Genomic DNA, 20,964 nt, shown 5'->3' with positions numbered 1-20,964 from the left:
TGCAGGGGAAGGTTTGCTGTGGAGCTGGGGGGGGGGGCGTCTGTGTGTAAATATGAGTGTGTGTGGCTGTTAGTGTGTGGATGTGCACGTGCAAGTGATACACACGTGTGTGTTCGTGGGTAGGTATGTGAGAGAGCGAGTGTGAACGATCAGAGGGGCCACTGTGGCCCCATCGGACGGCAGGTGCAGGGCTGAGGCAGCCCAGGCCTCTCACCCGCCTGACCCCGTGGAGTGAAGTTTAACTCTCATCCGTCAGTGAGGCCACTGGTACACCATCCCCACCCTCTGTATCCCCAGCCTGGGCCGCCGTCCCCCCACTGGGAAGCTGATGGTCAAAAGTCGCTGTCCCTCATAGCTAAGGGACCTCAGGCGAGGCATCCGACCTCCGTGAGCCTGTTTCTTCCCCAGCAAAATGGGTACAATGGAATTGTTGTTACTGCGCTCAGCCAGGTTGTGCCCCAAAGGCCGGAATCTCCCCGCCCCCACCGCCCTCTTTCCTGACCTTCAGCCCTCGCCTAGTGGCGCGGGAAGCGGGAGGGCGAGAAGTTCCCCCTCTGGCTCCCCTTCCCCTCCCCCCGCCCCCCCGCCGGGCTTCTGCTTACCCCGCCGCCACCCCCCCGGCCGGGCTGCTGCAACAGGTCTGCAGGCGGCGGGCGCGCTGGAGGCGGAGCGGCCTCGCGGGCTCCGCGCTCGGGGCTCGGGGCGAGCGCTCCCCGGGGCCGCCCCGCCCGCCGTGCTGCCCGCGTCTGGCAGGGGCGGGCGCGGCTCGCGAGGCGGCGGCGCGAGGCGAGCCGGGCGCTGCGGCGGCAGCGGCGACTGAGGCGAGCGGAGCCCCGGCCCCTTCTCCACTCGTCCGCGCTTCCGCTGCGCCAGCGCCGCGCGTGAGCCCCGAGCCCGAGGAGACATGAGCGCCCGGCGGCCCGGCGCACCCAAGGCGCAGCGGCCCGGCCCCGCGGCCCCGTGATGGGCTCCTGCGTGTCGCGAGGTGAGGGGGCCGCGGACCGTAAGGGAAGGAGATGGGGCGCCCGGGGCCCCGCGCCGGGGACGCGCGCACGTCCCCTTGGCCGCTCCAAAGAACCTCGGTGGGGGTAGGGGGGACGACCCGCCCTTCCCGGCCGGCCGCACCCCACCCCCGCCGAGCCCCAGGGGACACGGTGCCCCGAGGGGGACAGGGCGTTGGGGGGGGAGCAGCGCGGAGAGAGAGCGTGGGGAGGTCACCGCATCCCCAGCCCCGCTTAGACCCACACCCCACCAGGCGGCAGAAGCAGGGTCGCTTCCTTTCCAGCAGCCGGCCACACACCCCCTGCCGTGTGCCTCGGAAGGGACGGAGGCTTCTACTTGCTCCTGGCTTCTCGGGGGTCACTGCGGGGCATCAAGAGAGCAAGCAGACCCTCCTTCCCACACCCCCAAGACACAGGCCTTAGTAGTTCGGTGTCCCCACTCTGTCCCCTTACCCCATGCCCCTGTCTTCAGAGTCCCTGAACCCCATTGGCAGCAAGGGGTTAATGGAGATGAACAGGTTATAAAGGAGGTTCCCCTTCCCCCACCCTCATCCCTAACTCCTCAGCCCCACCCCCATCCTCGGTCAGGGGACTGGAAGGGACAGAGACAGCTGATGTTCCCAGTAACCCCTGGGCCTTTGACTGGGCACTCTCCCGCTCTCCTTCTGTGCCTGAGCTCCATGGCTCTCCCCAAGGTGGTCCCCAGGGAGCCGGAGTGAGCTGCCCTAGGGGGGGAGGTTTGGGGGTGGCAGGGACTTCTACACAGAGCAGGGGGGATGGGCAGATGGGTCTTTGGGACCCTCCCCACCATCAGTTTTCCGACAGGCTGCTGAGCAGCATTGTAGAAGAGGCTGGCTGGGTCATTCTCCCACCCTGGTAACTTCACCCCACAGTGGGACCAGCTGCCGGGGCGGGTGAGGTGAGGGGGTGACTGAGGCCTTGGCTCCAGCTCTGCAGGCTGAAGCCAAATCCACTGATCCCAACCATGGCCTTGGGGGTCTGCCACCTCACCCATCACCCCCAGTAGCTTACTCAGGTGTGGAGGGATGACCAGGCCTTGGGGAGGGGCTGGGCAGGCTCTGGAGGGGACCTTGTCCTGGGAGATGTTGGGGAAGGAGCGCAACCCCTCCCTCCATCCTCTGGCCTCTATGGGGCTCTGCCCACAAGTCCATGTGGGACATTCAGGTAAGTGGCTCAGGATGTCTCAGGAGGGTGTCGGGGCTGGGATCATGGGTGGGGCTTAGGCTGTGTGAGGTTCATTCACTTACTTATTCATTAAGCTGATGTTAGCATGACACCTACTGTGTGCCAGGCCCTGCGTACACGCTGGGTACCCAGAGGCAGTGAGCCCAGCACAGCATGTGCTCTGAGGCCTACAGCCTGGCCAGAGGGGAAGGTAGAATTAAGAGTGAAGAGTATTTAGTGTTCTTCAGACCCCACAGGCTCTCAGTGCGTCTCCAGAAACCTTGAAGGCTCTGGGCAGGCTCCAGGTGTCGGGGATCTGGTGTTTCCTTGTTGACTGTGTCCCTCCCCCATCACTTGGCCATCCTGTGCCAGGTGCTGGAGGCCCAGCCCCAGGTGGACTTGCCTGTGACCTGCAGACCAAGGTCAGGCTGCCACGTGGTGACAGGATTGGGGCTGGGGCCCAGGTCCTCTGGCTGCTACCCCATACCTGGTGCTGGAACCCTCTGCCCTGCCTGTCTGAGGTCACACTGGCCTGAGATGGGTCTTCTCCACCCTTCCTTCAGTGGCTTGGGCTCCTCGTTGTGTATTCTGACCTTGTCCCCCTCCTGAGGGCTCGGCCTACTTCCAGTCTCAACATGCACGCAGGCGAGTTGGATGCTCGTAAAGAAGGTGTGAGACCACTTCAGCAGAGGACAACCATCGTCCCAGCACTCCGGGTTCTGGGTGACCAAGCCACTAAGTGGAGGCCACCCACCCCTCTAGTCATCACTAGTGCTCCCAGGGTGCTTACGGCTTACCAAGTACTGGTGGGAACATTCAAGGCGCAACTAGCTAACTTGGGGTCTTATACTATCACAGTCCCCATTTTTACAAACAGGGAAACTGAGCAGAGCCCGAGGCTGCATAGCTAAGAAAGAGCGGGGCTTCCCTGGTGGCCCAGTGGTTAAGAATCCGCCTTCCAATGCAGGGAACACGGGTTCGATCCCTGGTCAGGGAAGTAAGATCCCACATGCTGCGGGGCAACTAAACCCTCGCGCCACAACTAGAGAGAAGCCCGCGTACCACAGTGAAAGATCCCGCGTGCCGCAACTAAGACCCCATGCAGCCAAAAATAAATAAATAAATATTTTGAAAGAACAAAGGAAGGGAGGGAGGGAGAGAGAGAGAGAGAGAGAAGGAAAGAAAGAGCAGAAGCAGGACTTGAACCCAGTCACGCTGACTGTGGAGCCTGGGCCCTTGTCCTCTGCACCACACAGCCAGCCCTCGGACCCAGGGCCGGGCCGTCCTACTCCTCTCCAGCTGCCAGCTGGAGCCCCCACGAGCCTCTGAGTCTCCACACCTGCACCAGTTGCTAACAACAGCCCTGTTACTTGAAGCACTTCCTTGTGTCAAGTGCTCAACCTGCAGCCAGGCCAGGAATTGCTGACCTCCTGCTGATGCCCATACCAAGTCCAGAGCCCACGTGCAACTGGGGCCACCCCAGCCAAACCCCAGGTGCAAGCCACACCTGGGAGAGCCACCCCATCCCAGCACTGGGCAGCAGTTAGCTTCTGCGAGCCAGGCCTGGGAGGGTAAGAATGCGGACTCTGGGACTTCCCTGGTGGCGCAGTGGTTAAGAATCCGCCTGCGAATGCAGGGGACACAGGTTGAGCCCTGGTCCGGGAAGATCCCACGTGCGACAGAGCAACTAAGCCCGTGCACCACAACTACTGAATCCTGTACACCTAGAGCCCACGCACCGCAACGGAGAGTAGCCCCCGCTCGCCGCAACTAGAGAAAGCCCGCATGCAGCAACAATGACCCAACGCAGCCAAAAGTAAATTAATTAAAAAAAAAAAAGAGCGCGGACTCTGGAGCCGGCCAGCCTGGGTTCGCATCCCTGCTCCGCCATCCACTAGCTTTGTGACCTCAGCAAGTTACTTAACGTTGTATATGTATCTCAGTGTTCTCATCTGTAAAATGGGAATAATACTGGTATTGACATCTTAGGGTTACTGGGAGGGGATTAAATGACTTAATTCACGTAAAGCACTCAGACCAGTACCTGGCATGTAGTAAATACTGTGTTAGCTGTCACTTTAATTTTTAATTTTTATTATTACCCTTCTGTGTAGACAGCTAATCCAGACCCTCTTGGCTGGGAAAGGGCAAGCTACAGAGGCTTCGAGCACCGTCCTGCCTCGTGGGAAAAGAAACAAGCATTTGAGGTGCTGAGAACATGGGGGAAAGTGATTGGGACCAGATTAAGGCAACAAATGCTGTTTCTAGAGGCTATTTTGTGTTCATCATCTATTTTTAAGCTACCATTTGTTGGGTGCTTATCCTGAGCTGCCTGAGGCATCACTTGCCTGACCTTGTTAGTTCTCATTCAGCCCTGGAGGGGGTTGTAGGGCTCAGAGATGGGAAGGGTCTTACCTGAGGTCACACAGCCAGAACACAGAGAGGCAGGATTTGAATCCAGGGCTGTGTGATCCCAGAGCCTGAGCACGGAACACCTGCCCTTTGCTTTCTCATGTCCCCACATGGAGGGAGGTACCGAGCGTGTGGCCGATGCTCAAGAAATTCAGCCCTCTGGAATAACTCCAGTGTTAGCATTCGGTTTGGGCTGTGTTACCACCGATGGTGACAATCTGTACAGAGCAATCCCTGTCTACCCGCCTCTGTCCAGCTCCAGGTCTCTCAGTGCCCATCCCATGCCCCTGGCTCCGGAGCCTCTCTGCCTGCCCCTTTCCGTCCCAGCCCACTCCTCCAGGCCAACCCATCAGCCTCTTGCCCCCCCACCCCACCCCCTGCCGGGGTCTAGTGCACCGGGTACTGGCAGGTGAGAGCAGAAACTGGAGACCGAGGAGTTCCTTCTGGAAGGCCAGGCATCTGATTATGTCTGGGAGGAGGCACAAGCTCTAAAGGAGCCGACCAGAACCACCCCCAGTACTCAGGCGCACTGACTGTGACTCCTCCATTCCCAGCCCCCCAAGGCCTGTCTCACCTTGGCCCTAGCAGAGCCCATGAGTCCCCCTGGCAGAGTCCCCCTGGGCACGGTGGAGAGACTGAGGAATGGGAAGATGGGGCCTTGCCCCCCTCCCTTGTTTTTAAATTTTTATTGGAGTATAGTTGCTTTACACTGTTGTGTTAGTTTCTGCTGTACAGCAAAGTGAATCAGGTATACGTATACATATATCCCCTCTTTTTTGGATTTCCTTCCCATTTAGGTCACCACAGAGCACTGAGTAGAGTTCCCTGTGCTCTACAGTATGTTCTCATTAGTTATCTATTTTATACATAGCATCAATAGTGTATATATGTCAATCCCAACCTCCCAATTCATCCCCCGCCCCCACCAGCCTTGCCGTTTAGAAGCTCACAGTCTGAGGACGGAGACACAACCTTGCCCTTGGAGTTGTCTAGTGGGGGAGGCAGGACACACAGGTGGAAAAACAGCCTGAGGACCCTCTCAGGAGATCAGCACTGGTCAGTGGTTGGAGCACAAGCTTTGGCGTTTCAGACTGGCCTAGGTTTGAACCTCATTTCTGCCACTTACTAGTAGGTGACCTTGCAGAGGTGATTTAACCTCTCTGAGCCTCAGTTTCCCCATATGTAAAATAGGCATAACAGTACCTACTTTGCTGGGTTGTTATTAAGATTGAATCAGAGATAATGGATCGAAAGGCCTAGGATAGTACCTGACACATAGTAGGTGTTCAATAAACAGTGCAAGCAAATCACTGTATGCCAGACTTTGCCCATTAGGGCTGCTGGTAAGGTAATAGCCTAATACATCTGAAGACAGTCTAGGCAGGCTGCCTGGAGGAGGTGAGGCTAGATCAGGGTGTTCAAAGAAGTTGGGCCACAGGATGGCAGAGGAAATAAAAAGGAGCTAGGATGTGTGGAAAGTCCTGAAGAGAACATGGAAAGGGACCCCTTTGGGCAGCTCTGAGGTGTACCAACTCACTTATGGAGCTACTGCCATGGCCGTGGACCTGGTGACCTGTAAATCAGTGTCCTGGGGGGCGGGGGGCACTTTGTCTCCTAAAGGCCAGGCCACTGCCAAGTTCAGAGGGACGGACTGCGGCCATGGCAGTGACTCACAAGGACTCACCCTTGGTGGCCTCCCTCTGCAGAGTCCCCCAGGGCAAGCTCCAGCCCTGGGGAAGGACCAGAGGGGTGGTGCCTGAGATCTGTCCCAGGGTCCAGAAAGAGGACGTGAGGTCTGGGTGGGGGCAGAGCCGCTATCGTTTATGGAGTGCTTGCGTGGTAGGTGCTTCATCCTCACGGCCACCCGCCAGTATTCTCATTTCACAGATGAGAACCCTGAGGCTCCCAGGGGCCACTCACAGGCCCACAGCCCTGGAGCTGACAGTGAAAAGCCGGGATTTAGACCTAGAGCAGGGACTGTGCAAGGAAGGCCTGGCCCGCTGGGCTCTCTTGGGTGCAAGGCAGGAACCTGGCATGTCACAGCTGAGCCGCACACACCTAGGGCGCAGATGGCTGGAGGACTGCGTCGTGCGCTAGGCCGCAGGGGTCCCAAGAAGCTTAGTGGGGAGGTCCGTGACTGTCCAGGGAGGGTCATCACAAGGGGCTTCGGCTGCTGCTCAGTTTACTTTCTTACTCAGTTTACTTTTTTACTCAGTTTACTCAGTGTGCTTTCAAGAGGAGGTCTACCCTCTCTGGGCTGCTGAGAAGGAGCAGGGTTAAGCCTGGAACCACTATGTCCTCCTGGGGTGTGGAGCCCTGGGAGACACTTGTGGGAGGTGGCAGCCACAATGACAAATGGGCTGGGACATAGGCACCAAGGAACAGCTCGCGGGGCTGGACGACTGGGAAGGAGGTGAGAAGAATCTGGGTGGTAATGTTGCAGACGCACCCAAGGAACGAGCAGAGAAAACCAGTGTGGGAGCGTTTGCAGCCAGGGGGGTTTAGGTGAAACATCAGGAGGATCTGCTGGGGTGGCTGGACTCTAGCAGATTGAGGAGCTGGCATGGGAAGGCAGGAAGCATCCTTGGTACGCAGAGAAGCTCCGATTGAAGGCAGAGGGATGGAGGGGACATCTAGATGGCACCCCTCTCCTTGAAGGATCAGGGTGGCCCCGTCCAGGCTGCCGTGGCAACCAGAGGCCCGTCACTTCTGTGGCCAGGGCAGGTGGGGGAGGGGGGCAGTCTGAGAAGGAGCCTCAGACCTTGAGTTCCGGGGAGTAGGGTGTGGACTGGGAAAGGGGGAAGGTATCCCCACAGCTCCCTTGGGAGAGGAAGGTGCCCACAGGAGCAGAAGCTAGGGGTCTCCTCAGGCTATCCCCCAGCCCCCACCCCACATGAAAGCTGTGTTTTTCCAGTTGCCGGTGGTGACGTGGCTGCCAGTCCCAGCTGGGCGAAAAGCAGCCTGTGATTTCACCCTGGGCTGGTTCATTACCTGACGTCTCCATAGCAACCAGCCTGTGACATCACGGGGCCAAAGTCCTCAGGGGAGAAGGCAGCTTTGGCAGAGGCACCTGCACCCCAGCTGAGGTGGGGGGCAGGAAAGCTGGGGAGGGGGCTGGGAGCCAGGAGCCCATGTCCACCACGACGTCGACAGGTAACTTTGTTCAAGTCACGTCCCTCCAGGCCTTCGACATCACCTGCCAGCTCCCCTTGCTCCCTGGCCTGTGGTTGCAGAGTTCTAAAACAGCTTCGGGCGATGGGCAGGGGCCTGGAGATATTCCCTCACCCTTCAGAGTTGCCAGGGGTAGTCTGTAGCCAGCATCACCCTGTCTGCCCCTTGGAGGCCCCAGCTTGTGCATGCTGGCACCTTCAGAGTGTGACTTTCAAACTTTTTTGACCGGACCCATAAGAATAAATTATTTTGCTTCGTAATCCAGTACACACACATGTGCACACGTGTGTCTGTGCAATTGAAACAGAGGCTTCGTGAAATAAGACTTAGCCTGTCTCTGCAGTGGGTTCTGATATTTTCTATTCTACTCAATTCTACTTCATTCTTTAAAAATATGACCTAGTAAATTGCTTGCTTGACCCACTAAAGGATGCGCCCCTGGTTTGAACACCACCTTTGAGGGACCTGGAACGTTGTCTTTGTACACATGGAAACTATGATGCCCAGAGGGGGGCAGGACTCTGTCAGGGTCACACAGCCAGGACTGGTCATAAAGAGCAAGATGTATTAGACATCTTATGGGGTGCATGGCTTAGCCCCCATGATCCCACACTGCCCTCGCTGCTCTTAGCGCCCGGGTCACTGAGCTGTGGATTCAGTGGGTGGGGGCTTAACCTGGCTCCACTTCCCTTTTCTCCAGTCCCCTCTCCAGACAGTCTCACTTGAACCTCCCTGACCTGCCCACCCGTAACAGCCTTTGGGCACATTCCAGAACTCTCTAGCCTCTTCTGGACACTAAGTCCAGTCCACCCAGTTTGGATGACAACTTTCATCTCGCATCCCATCTGACCCTCTCCTTCTCCCCGTCAGCCATGGCTGGCTGCTCTTTACTCTGCAGGCCTCTCTCTCCTCTCTGGTTCCCTTTCTTCTCTGACATGGTGGGGTCTGGCATGAGGAACTTGAGAAAAAATGGCCAAGACATTTGTATTTATCTGGAGCTCTAGTGGTCTCCCTTGGCTACCACAGGCTCAGTGATGAAGCCTCTGTGTTGTAGGCATGCAAATATTCATTCCTTCATTCTTACAACAAATGTTTAAGGAGCACCTACTATGTTCCAGGCCCTAGGCAGGTGCTGGGACTAACGTAGCAAATAACACCAGGTCCCAGTCCTCACAGAGCTCATGTTCCAGTGAGAAACCATGAACAAGGAAACAGACACACACATTGTGGAGTGATGGGTGTAAAACAGGGTGAGGGGGTAGAAAGAGTCGGGTGTCATATTAAATAAGATGGTTGGGGGAGGCCTCGCTGAGGTCGTAACATTTGAGCAGAGACATGAACGGAGGGAGGGAGTGAATCTGTAGGTGGCAGGAGAGTCCCAGATGGAGAAAAGGAACGAACGGCCATTGCAAAGGTCCTGAGGCAGGAGTGTGTTGGAGTGAGAGAGGAGGAGAGGAGGGACACGAGGTGGGAGGGGGGCCAGGGTCTCTCGGGTTAGCACGTGTGAATTCTCCGGGGAGCCATGGCGGCGGCGGGGAGGGCCTCCCCACTATAGAGCCCATGTCGTGGGAGATCTGACCTGGTTTGACCTCTTGCATTCCCTGCCCAATTCCCTTTTCCCCCTAAAGTGATCCACCCTGCAGCCTCTTGGGGCTGGGGTCCTCTTGCCTGCAAGCAGCCCTCTTAGGGGACTGCTCAAGAATGGAGCAAAAATGGAGCCTTGGGTGGAGCAAGGCTCAAACCTGGCCCCTTTCTCAGTGTCTACTTGACCCTTGACAACACAATGTTCCCCTTTGCAGCCTTCCCAAATTTCTGCAGGTGAGTCTCTGGGAGCCCCTCATTTAGCCCGTGGGGAGAAATAGGTAGTCAGAGTCAGAAGGGGGTTGACAGCTGGGGTAGCAAAGCCGGTTTCAGCCACTTTGAAGAGAGTGTCTGCTACCCCCATCCCGCCTCCACCCCCTGACAGCGACTTTCTTCAAAAGCGGGGCCCTCAAAGCGTCTTGGTTCTCAGTTTGGAACCTGGTAGACAATTCCTGAGGAACAGGAGCAGTCTCCCTCAGCTGCCCATTTTACAGATGTGGAAATAGAGGCTTGGAGAGGCAAAGTCACTTGTTCAAGATCCCATGATAATGAAGGGCAGGCCCAGGATTTGAACCGGGCAATCTGGCAGCAAAGCCTCACCCAGCTGTCTTAGGAGCAGTTCCGCAGGAGCAGACCCTGAAACGGGGATGTGGGTACAGCTGGAATGTGAGTGGGTACAGCTGGAATGTGAAGGAAATCTTACAGAGGAAACCAGTACAGGAGTGGAGAGAGTGAGGCAGAGAAGATGCAGCCAGGAAAGGGTGTCTGTCATCCTGCGGGGGGTGGTTTCTGCCTAATCCCACAGGGAACTCTGGGATGAAAGTGAAGCTCAGTGTTTTCCCACCCAAAACAGAGGAGCTGGGGTCCTGCCCCTCCAGTCACGGGCTAAGGGCCGCTCCGGTGGGAGCAGCAGCACTTCTCAGTTTCAGCCCAGTTGCCCGCGGGCAGCCCGCCTAGAAAGAGCCTCAGGTGCTGCCTGTTGGAAGCAAAGTACATGGGGAGGGGACTGTGGGTGCACATAAACAGGAGAAACAGATCCACCGGGATCTGGGGGATCGGGTGCAGCAGCCACACCATCCCCACCATCCCCTGCCACCCAGTTCTTCCCTCCCTGTTACCCCGAGTCTCCAGCCCACTCTCCTCCATCCACCAGTGGCGCCCCCAGCCCCTCATCTCCAGCCTCAGACCCTCCCTGGCCTCAACTTCCTCCAGGAAGCCCTGGCGGCTTCCATGCCATCAGCTCCTCCGCCCCTGCCCGCTCTGGCCCAAGCCAGAAAGGGGTGGTGGGAGCCAGCGCCCAGGGCTGGATAGGCTGCAGGCTGGGACCAGTGTCCCGCAGAGGGCCCCCCTCCCTATGGCAGCCCAGACGCTGCTGCCCCTTGCAGACTCCTTCCAGACCCCATGGCTTCGTGCAAGCCCCGCCCACCCGCGCCATGCCCACCATCTTCCCGCACCACCATCCCCACGACCTCCTGGACCGCCTACCTCCTGGCCAGCTCCCTGCCATCAGCTCTCCTGCGCAGCCCCCAATCCCCACCCCGAACTCATCAAAACTCTTTTTGTGCTTTGGAAGAGAGTGAACCTCGGCGTCAGACCCACAGGACTCAGGTACTGACTGCCGGCGACTGACTGTGTGCCTGGGACTAGTGGCTTTCCCATCTGTGCCTCAGTTTCCTCACCTGTCAGGTTGAGCCTCAGATTCCTTCCTCTTTAGGTCAAGGTGAGGACTCTGCCATCACACTGAGAAAGGAGAATGTAGAAAGCAGAGCAGTCCTCTGGTGCTGCTGTTCCCCTGGCTCAGCCTTGTGTTTGAATGAGGGGCTCTGCGGGAAGGTGTTCCTGCATCAAACTGTGAGCTCCCCTAGGGCAGGGATGGAGTTAATCCTGCCTCGTCCCCAGGTGCTTGCACAGTGTAGACCTCCAGTAGATGGGTGCTCAGCGGGTGAAGGAATGAATGGCTGCATGGATGGATGGATGAATGCATGAATGAAGGAATGAACTATCATCCCCCAGATCTTCACATAACTGGGCTTTTCCTGATACTCAGGCCTCAGCTCTGAGAAGCCCTCTCCAGCCCCTCCTACTTACGCTGTCATTTTTTTCTTCATAGCTATTATTGTTTCCTAATGGTTCTTACTCATTTGTGAGTTTTCGGTGAATAGTCTCTCTCCCTCACTAGAACGTCAGCTCCATGAGGGCAGAAACCATCTCTGTCTTCTTCACCATTGTGTCCCTGGTACTCAGAACAGCGCGAGGCGCATAGTAGATGCTCAGCTAATACTCTTCAGTGAATGGAAGAGTAACTAAATGCATTAATCAAATGAATGATAAGGGTGTTCTCTGTCATCCTGGGGGGGTGGAGGAGTTCTCTTCAATTTGGCCCAAGGATTCAGTCCAGCAATTCCAGTTGCTCAGGTCAAGGTGTTCATTCCTTCAGCAACGACTGTGAACCTACAGTGTGGTAGGCCCTGGGGATGCATCAGGGGCAGGCCGATCCCTGCCCCCCCCAACACACATAAATAATTTTACCAGACATCCTGTGCTAAATGCTGTAATAAAGGTGGAAATCATCCCCACAGATGAGGTGCTTTACAAAGCACCTACTAAGTGCAGGCGGGGTTCTACGCTCTGGATGCAGAGCACTGAGCAGGGCTGCCATGGTCTCCATGGCGGGTGGACTCTTAAATAAACAGAAATATCAGCGGTGATGACTGTGAGGGCAGTGACTGGTGGCCGGCATGGGGACAGGGAGGGCCACGTTGAACAGCGTGGCCAGGGAAGCTCTCTCTCTCTTTTTTTTTTTTTTTGCGGTACGCGGGCCTCTCACTGTTGTGGCCTCTCCCGTTGCGGAGCACAGGCTCCGGACGCGCAGGCTCAGCGGCCACGGCTCACGGGTGCAGCCGCTCCGCGGCATGTGGGATCTTCCCGGACCGGGGCACGAACCCGTGTCCCCTGCACCGGCAGGTGGACTCTCAACCACTGCGCCACCAGGGAAGCCCAGGAAGGTCTCTCTTGAGCTGAGTCCTGGATGATGAGTTTCAGGAAGACCTGGGGAAAGAGTGTTCCAGGCGCAGGGGAGGGGACAGCGAGGCCAAAGAACAAGCTTGGCCATCTGAGGAGCAGCAAGGAGGAGGCCAGAGTGGCTGAAACAGTGAGCGAGGGGGCGGGCAGAGGACTGAGGTCAGGAGTGGGCGGGCTGACGTGTAGGGCCCTGAAGGCCGAGGTGAGGGGCTGGCTCTTCTAAAGTGCGATGCAAGGAAGCCAGGGCAGGTGAAGACAGTCTGACCTGGAATGCGATGTCCCTGTGCTGCTGGGTGGAGAGTGGATGGCAGGGCCAGGAAGGGAAGCAGGTGACTGTTGGTGAGAGAAGGTGATGGGTCCCACCAGGGGAACAGCGGTGGGTATGGAGAAGGATAAACCTGAAATGGAGCTCTGAGAGAGAGCCAGTGGGACTTGCTGGTGGATTGGATGAGGTTGGTGGGGAGAGGTGGGGAAAGCAGGACTCCGAGAAAGCTCCTGGATTTTTTGTTGGTACAGCTGGGCGGACCATGGCATCATTTTCTAAAATTGGGGAAGTAAGGGAAGATGGACTCAGGTTTGCAAGTTCCGTTTTGCCCGGGGTTTGCTTGAGATGCCTGTTGGGCGTCCACGTAGGGAGCTGGAAACTCATTCAAGAGCTCAAGCAAAGAGTCGGAGCTGGAGGTGTAAATGTGGGTGTCAGCCACATACGGGTGAGATCTCTTGGGAGAGAGAGAAGGGAGGCAAGGGGCCTGGGATGGAGCGGTGGGGCGGGCTCAGGGGATGAGCAGTGCCGGAGGCTGAAGAAGAGTGCCGCCGTGGAGGTGGGAGGGAAGCCGGGAGAAGGGTGTGGCTGGAGAGGGAAGGAGGGATGGGCGCCACCCTTGCGCCTCCTGGGTGGCCACCGAAGATGGGGCTGAAGAAGTCACCGCTGAACTTGCCCCCCCACCACCACCGTGCAGGATTCTGGCCACTTGCCAAGGGCTGTCTCCTGAAAGGCTGGTTGGGACAGGCAGGGGAGAAAATGGGAAAAGATGGGAAGTAGAGGTCGGACACAAGTCTGGCCACGAAGGAGACAGAGGAGTGAGCAAGGAGTAGAGGGAAGCAGGGGCTGGGGGCTGGCCCAGAGGTGAGGGGCTCCATGAGGCGGAAGAGAGGAGAGGGGATGCTGGCAAGAGTCCCTGAGCCAAGAGGCATTGCAGCCCGTGCCACGCTGATGGGCTGCCTTGGTGGGGAGGGAACACAGGCCACAGGAGAAAGAGCGCAGAAGCCCGCCCTGGAGGGAGGGCAGAGATGGAGCCCGGACCCCGGGTGGAGGGACTGGTCTTGGACCGAGGGGGGACAGTTATTCCTTTGTCCCAAGAGGGAAAGCAGATGATGTGGCATGCGGGCAGGGCAATGATTAGAGGTGGAGAGAGTGGGGTGATGCCTTCTGAAGGCTCCTGGGTTGCATTGAGGGCTGGAGAGAAGCCAGCAGCAAGGTCCGGGGAGCAGCAGGGGTGTCAGTGTTGGGAGTTCAAGAAGGAAGGAGGATGAGGTAGTCAACCTCGCAGGACGCAAACTAGCAGGAATCAGAGAAACATGGAAGGATCCTTGGGTGGTGGCCTGTGTGAGGCCGGCAGGCACCGGTTTAACATGACGCCCGTGACTTTCCCCAGCGATGTGCAGCTCGAAGGGTCCAGGCACGAAGCAGGCAGAGGGTTAGACTAAACAGGATTAAGAGGGTCAAGGGTATCTGCCAAGGAGAGCTTGTAGGATACGCCAGGAAGTCTTAGCTGGGCCAGGAGGGAAGTGAGGACATGAGGAGTTAGTGGAAGGTAGAATAAATGGATTGGAGACCTCTGTGAGGTCAAAAAACTGCTGGAGTGTGGGTACCAGACTTAGTGCAAATGGAGTAACAAGCAGCTGGGCAAGTAAACCCCACTGAGGGGATCTGGCTGGACTCCTCACCTGCTGTGAGCTTGAGTCTGTTTTCTACGAAATGATGTAATAATAAAGTAACGCCCATCTCTCAGGACTGGCTTGAACAAGCTTCGTGAGCAAGAGAGCTCTGGGCTTTTCTAAATGCCTTCTGTCTTTCTTTTTTCCAGATTTACTCACAAGTACCCACAAGGACTGCCCCATGCCCCAGGGCACGGCCCCCCTGAACCCAGACTTGCCCTCCAGCCTCCCACCCATCGTGGCTCCAGACCATGTCACTGGCAAGGTAACTGGTCACGCTTCATCCCCACCTTCACCCCCACGTATGCCCTGGTTCCTGGGCTGTGCCTTACAGCTCCCCACAGGGAGCAGAAACCATCTCAGCCTCCTCTGTCCCTGCCGAACTTGGCTCCTTCCTGTGGGATCAGGACCCCTCAGGGTTGGTATTCAGCTGGATGAAGGTCTGAATTGGGCTGGGCATCCAGGAACTGAACCAGACCTATTTAGAAAGGAGAGTCCCACGCTGAAGGGCTTCCCACCCAAATTAACTCAGCCTTGCAGATTAGATGTTCTGTTACCAGCCCACGGACTCCTTAGCAGCCTGCACTGCCAGCTGGAGAGTAAAGGAATGGAATTCTCAGTCCAGGTAGATCACAACGATCTTGCTAGGGCCTCAAATCCTGTGCATAATTTCCATCTCTGCCCCAGAGGTTGTGGCTTGAACCTACCAGTTGATATAATTACCCTTTTTTTTTTTTGACCACATACCACATGCTAAGCGTCGTGCTAGGCACTCTGCCTATGTTATGTCATTTACGCTTCCGCACAACCTGTGAGATAAATGGCATCGTTACCATTTTACAGAGGACGAAGCTGATGTTCTGAGATGTTAAGTCACTAGTCCAAGGACACCCAGGTAGAAGTGGCAGAGTCAGAGGCCAGCCCAGGTCTGATCTATCCCCTAACCCACCGCGTCCCCTGGCAGAGCCATCATTGCACCCCCCGCTCCTCTCTCTGCATGCCAGGGGACACCAGGGCATGACCCATGAATAGGCAGACCCCGACCTCAGGGACGACCAGAAGGCTGACCCACACCACCAGCCAGGGCTCCAGGATTCGCGCCATCTGCTGGCACAGTGGGCCAGACCCTGCCTGTTCCTCTTTCTCCTCTTGTTTTAGGACAAACAGATGGATTTCTGTTGGGATCCTTGGCAGGTCAGTGCACTTGCACATCCCCCAGTCTAGCCAGCCCCAGCTGACACCACTGCCCCTCCCTCTGCTGGGCCCAGCCTGGGCACACAGGGCTGCCAGCCCTGGGGGAGGGGGGCCTGATGGAAACAGGGCTGGGGATGGTCCTGTGGGGGGGTGGCAAGATGGCCAGAGGACGTGGGGAGGGTGCGTAATGGGGATGGGAGGGGTGGGGGGAAATCATCTGGCAGGTCTGCCCCACCCTGCTCACCCGTCCCCCCGTTTCTCCAGAGGTGCTTCCAGACCACCAACGGCTACCTGTCCGACTCCAGATCCTGCTCCAGCAACTACAACGTGGCAGCCCTGGCCACCTCGTCCCTTGTGGGTAAGCTCCAGCTGCCCTGTCCTGTCCTGGAAGTTCGCACACAGGCACTGGCGGTGGGAAGGTCAAAGCTGAATTGCAGCTGGAAGGACTGCGGCCCTGCTGGATTCAGCGTTTTCTAAATGCCAGGTTCCGTGCTGAGCTCTGCAGGACTTAGGACTCCTGCCCACCCCCCCGGACCCCACCATGGGTTAAATTGTTGGGTTCTCCACAAGTTCTGAGGGGATGACCCCAATTTTCCAGGTGTCTGCCAGCTGTGTTCTTCCTGCTTCTCTGCAGCACATGAAACCTGCTCTCGTGCCAACTTGGGTCAGATTCCCTAGAAGCAGAGCCCAAGAGGAGAATTGTGCTAGTGATTTCCTGAGAGGTTATTCTCGAAGGAAACCTGAAGGGAGCAAGGGCAGCAGGACAGGGCAGGGGAGGGAGCTCAGCGGAGGTGTAGTTGCAGAAGTCTTGTCTTTCTCAGCCTGATCCCATGGGGAGCACAGGAGCATGACTTGCACCACAGAATTCATGGCACTTTGAGGCGATGTGGCTGGGTTTTTTTTTTTTTTTTATAAATGTATTTATTTGTTTGTTTGTTTGTTTTGGCTGCGTTGGGTCTTCACTGCTGGGCACGGGCTTTCTCTAGTTGCGTGAGTGGGGGCTACTCTTCTTTGTGGACCGCGGACTCTAGGCACGTGGGCTTCAGTAGTTGTGGCTCGCGGGCTCTAGTGCGCAGGCTCAGTAGATGTGGCACACGGGCTTAGTTGCTCTGCAGCATGCGGGATCTTCCCGGACCAGGGCTTGAGCCCGTGTCCCCTGCATTGGCAGGCGGATTCTTAACCACTGCGCCACCAGGGAAGTCCCAAGGTGACTGGTTTTATATTACTCCTCCATCGGTCCACCACTGGCTGCCACCTTCCGAGCACCTCTGGGTGAGGCAGCTCCCATCAGCTAAGGGCAAGGCTCCCAAGAAGGGCACAGGTGTGAGCCGGCAGCAGCACCTGCAGCGGCAGTGGGTGGGCACGCCGGACCAGCACGGCATCTGCCCCACGTTGACCGCAGCACCGGCTCTTCTCAGCCAGCCAGCCTCTGCTCGCAGCTTTGCTCCTTGTCCTCAGGCTCCCATTTCTCTACATCCCTCACGGCTCCCCAGAAGGCCCTTGCCGCCCCCGCACATTTGCCCCTATCATTCCCGCCACCTGAAACCCCTTCCCTCCACCTCACCTGCCCCTCGGGGGCCACTGAACCACCGCCTCCAGAAACCTCCTCTGGTTGCCAGCACTCCCCAACCCGTGGGGGGTCTCCCCCTGCTTTCCACCTCCGTCTTCCCCATTTCCCCAGAGTTTTATGTCTCAGTTTCCTTCATGGATGCCTTTCTTTCTTAAATATTGCTGCTCCTCACGTCATGGCTTCTGGGACCAGTGACTCCCAGATCTGAGTTCTCAGCCTGGGTTAACGGAGATGCCGAATCATTCTTGACAACCTTCTGTCTATCATCTTCCACATCCGACCGGTCTACTCACAAGAACCCCTGCAGGCCCTCCTCCGCATCTGCCCAGCCCTGTCCTGTCTCTTGCTGGATCCCTTCCATGGCCCCTAATGTCCCCCTGTCTCCACCCTTGGCCCCTAATCCTCTAATGAGGATGTTCTTCCTAAACGAGAGATCTGGCTTGTCACTCTCTTGCTCATTACCCTGCTGTGGCTCCCCATTGCTCTAAGAAGAGCAGTGGCACCCTCAGTCTGGCTCGCTTAGCCCCCAGTCTGGCCCCTGTGGGGCTTCCCGGCCTCTCCTGCCTCCCTAGTCCTGGTGTTGCCCCATGTCTTGTCCCCAGTGGTCCTGGAACCACGCCAGACTCTTCTATGCCTTCCTCCTCTTCTCATCTCTGGAATAGCCTCCAGTCTTGCCTCTGTTTATCCAACTCAAGCTGCCTTCCAAGCTGGACTCCAGTCTGCCTCTTCCAGGAAGCCTTCCCTGCCTGCTACAGGTCTCGCCCTCAGCAGAGCGGGCAGTGTCCTAGGCACAGGGGCTGCTCTCTCGGAACTTGTTAAGTACTGGATACAGGGAGGGCTGGGTGGATCTTGAATGGATCCTTGAGTGAATCTCCTTGAGCAGAAGGGTCTAAACTTGGTCACAAAGGGAATGAAGGGTGCGACAGGTCTGGAGAAGAAGCACCAGGTGGGCAGGAGCATGGATTGGGAGCAGGACATGGAGGGGGGCATGGGGCCTGCAGATGGGTGGGGAGCATCTACGTGAGAGGGCCTCAGGCTGTGGGAGGGCGTGGGGCAGGTGGGCAGCGGGCACGAGGCGTTGTCCTGGCAGGAGGAACTGGACAGGTACAGGCACTGTGGGTGTGGGGCTTGGCAGACGCAGGGCGCTGGGAGAGGACGGGGCGCTGAATGACTGTGTGGTACAGGCCATCGGATTGCCCTGAGGTACTGGGGGGCCTGGGGTATTGGGGGTGGGGCCCTGAGCTGGGCCGTGGGTCAGAGCCGTCACTCAGCTGCCCTCAATTGCCCCAGGAGTGGTACAGAGCATCAAGGACCACATCACAAAGCCCACGGCCATGGCGCGTGGCCGCGTGGCCCATCTCATCGAGTGGAAGGGCTGGAGTGCCCAGCGCTCAGGCTGGGAGCCGCCCGCAGCCGCGGACGAGCAGTACCGCTGCCTCCCCGATGAGCTGCGTGAGGCCCGCTTTGCCGCAGGTCAGAGGGGGGAGGGGGAGCTTGGGGACGGGGACTGGCCGGGGCTGTAGTCCTCAGGGGACCCAGAGTCACCCCCTGGGCATTGTCTGGGCAGGCAAGAATAATGCCATGGGGTGGACGGGGCGTTGGTGGGCACATGCTGATCAGCATGCCCGGGCATGGATGGGCAGCCCCAAGAGGCAGTGTCTGGTGCCAGCCTGCCCTGGCACCGGATGCCCCCCTCACCCTCTGCCCGTGCCCCTGCTGAGCCGGGTCCGTCCCCCACAGGGGTTGCCGAGCAGTTTGCCATCACGGAGGCCACGCTGAGTGCCTGGTCCTCGCTGGACGACGAGGAGCTGCACCCAGAGAACGGCCCCCAGGACATCATCCAGCTACAGGGTACGGCCCAGCAGGCGCCAGGGCGGGCTGGGTGCGGCGGAGCTGGGGCTGCCCTGTGACCTCAGACAAGCCCCTCTGTCCCTCAGCCTTAGTTTTTCTTCATCAAAAATGATCCTTGCCCTGCCCATTGCCCAAGGAGTGCCACGAGCATAAAGGAGAGAAAGATAGATGATAGACAGACAGACAGATGACATGAATTAAGTGCTCACGGTGCTCAGTGCTTTCCATGTGTTCTTTCACTTTATTCTTGTGACACCTCGAGGAAGTAGGTGCTGTCATCTCCATTTTACAAATGAGGGAAACCGAGGCATCAAGAAACTCACCTCAGATTACACAGCTATAGGCATCAGAGCCGGGATCTGAGCCTTAACACCAAGCACAGTCAACCACCTTTCTAGGACCCCAGGTTACTACCGAGGGCTTCAGGGAGCCTGGGTCCTGGGTGGCGCCTGCACCCACTATCTCATTTGCTCCTCCCTGCGACAGTGAGGGCCGGGAAGGGAGCGGAGGCCTGGGAAGAGCGCTGGCTGTCCCACTTCTCAGAGCGCAGAGGGATTTGAGGGCTCTGGCTCCAGAGCCTGCTCTTAGCTATTCTGCTCACTGCCACTGCCACCACCACCCTGTCACCCCCCCAGGGAGCAGCTGGGGCTCAGAGAGGTTCAGTGACATGACCAAGGTCACACAGCTTGGCAGTGACAAAGCCAGATTTGGAGGCAGGTCTTCTGCCCTTCTCCCTGCCTCACACTCCCGGAGAGGGTGCGGAGCCGGGTCTTCTGAACTCCATTCCTCACCCCCACACCCCTGCTGCTTTTCCAGACCTGGAGAGCATCTACCTTCAGGACAGTCTTCTGAGTGTCCCCTCGCAGGATGACAGTCTTCTGGCCTTCTCCTCCCCCGATGGACGGCCCTCACCTGACAAGACCCCCACCACAGCCTCTGGCCCGCAGCCCCCCAGCCCCGAACAGCAGCACTGGCAGCGGCTACTGGGGGCCCCGGGGCCCGAGGGTGGGGCCCGCCTGCAGGGCTCCCTCCCGTCGGTGGACAGTGGCTCCCTCTCGGAGGAGGAGGACGAGGTGTTCTATAACTGAGGCGGGGGCCGGAGCCTGCTCACACTGTGACCTTGCCTGGTGGGCAGCCCAGGTGTATCAGGACACCACGGTCTGGCTGGGCATCTCTTGACCCCTCAGGGCAGGCACAGGGTGGGTGCGGCAGGGATGGGGGCCAGCATTCCTTGGGGACCATTCCGTCCTCTGTGGACCTGCCCCCCGCAGTGGGAGCCATAATCCCCTTCTCCCTCTTTACTTGGCTCAGGCGGGCACCTTCCCCTGCAGTTTCTGCCATCAGCGAGCTCAAGGACTCAGGAGACACCAGGCAGGCCGCCCAGCGGGGCCAACAGCCAGGTTCCCAGGCAGACAACCACGGAAGGGCCTGGGAGCCCCGCCTCGACCCCAGGGCTCGGTTCCTTGCCCCTCCCCTCTGTGCTTCTGCCCCCCACCAGAGGCGGGGCAGCCTCTTGGGGCACCTACCATCTGCTCCTTAGTGCTCTTCACGAGGATTCTGTCTCTGGAGTGTCTGTCTGTCCCTCACTCTCTGGATCTGCTCCCTGGTGCCCTGCTCCCCCCTCCTTGCTCTCCTCCCATCTCCCTGAAGGTTCTCTGAAGACATTAAAGTGGTGGATTCACCCTGGAGGAACTTGGCCTGGTCTCTGCTGCGGACGGCATGTCCTCAGGCCCTGATGGGGGGAGCTCTGGAAGGCCCCTACCCCCCAAAATACACAGACAGCTGGTCAACCTGCTGCCAGCAGCCAGGAGGGTCCCCGTGGAGGATGCTTAAGGCTCTGTGGACTCTCCAGGGAACCACATGTGGGGACCCCGCTTTGTCAACCCTGGCTCAGCCAAGGAGGAGGCTGAGGCTGCTGGAGTGAGGGAAACTGGGCCGCAGGGTCGTGCTTACACATGACCACAAGCATCATAAGACCTGGTGGGAACCTGCTTTCATAACTCCCAGCCAGGAAGGGGGACCTGAGGAGGCGTGGGAAAC

The 20,964-nt window shown here is 58.1% G+C and overlaps 1 protein-coding gene across 1 annotated transcript; it reads left to right on the top strand.

Annotated features, from left to right (window-relative positions):
- The first annotated feature begins 807 nt into the window (after nt 1-807).
- FAM131C (family with sequence similarity 131 member C) lies at nt 808-20,612 on the top strand. The gene is made up of 7 exons (XM_082615208.1): nt 808-985; nt 14,459-14,574; nt 15,468-15,503; nt 15,768-15,861; nt 18,364-18,546; nt 18,814-18,924; nt 19,741-20,612. Exons 1-7 carry the CDS (start codon nt 964-966, stop codon nt 20,010-20,012), a joined length of 834 nt encoding a protein of 277 aa, XP_082471334.1. The 5' UTR covers nt 808-963; the 3' UTR covers nt 20,013-20,612.
- The last annotated feature ends 352 nt before the right edge of the window (nt 20,613-20,964 follow it).

The sequence above is a fragment of the Mesoplodon mirus genome (genome assembly GCF_964341445.2).
Source record: "Mesoplodon mirus genome assembly, chromosome: 3".
Classification (NCBI taxonomy): domain Eukaryota; kingdom Metazoa; phylum Chordata; class Mammalia; order Artiodactyla; family Ziphiidae; genus Mesoplodon; species Mesoplodon mirus.
Note: the sequence above shows the minus strand (reverse complement) of the source record. Positions and strands in the feature narration are given on the sequence as shown.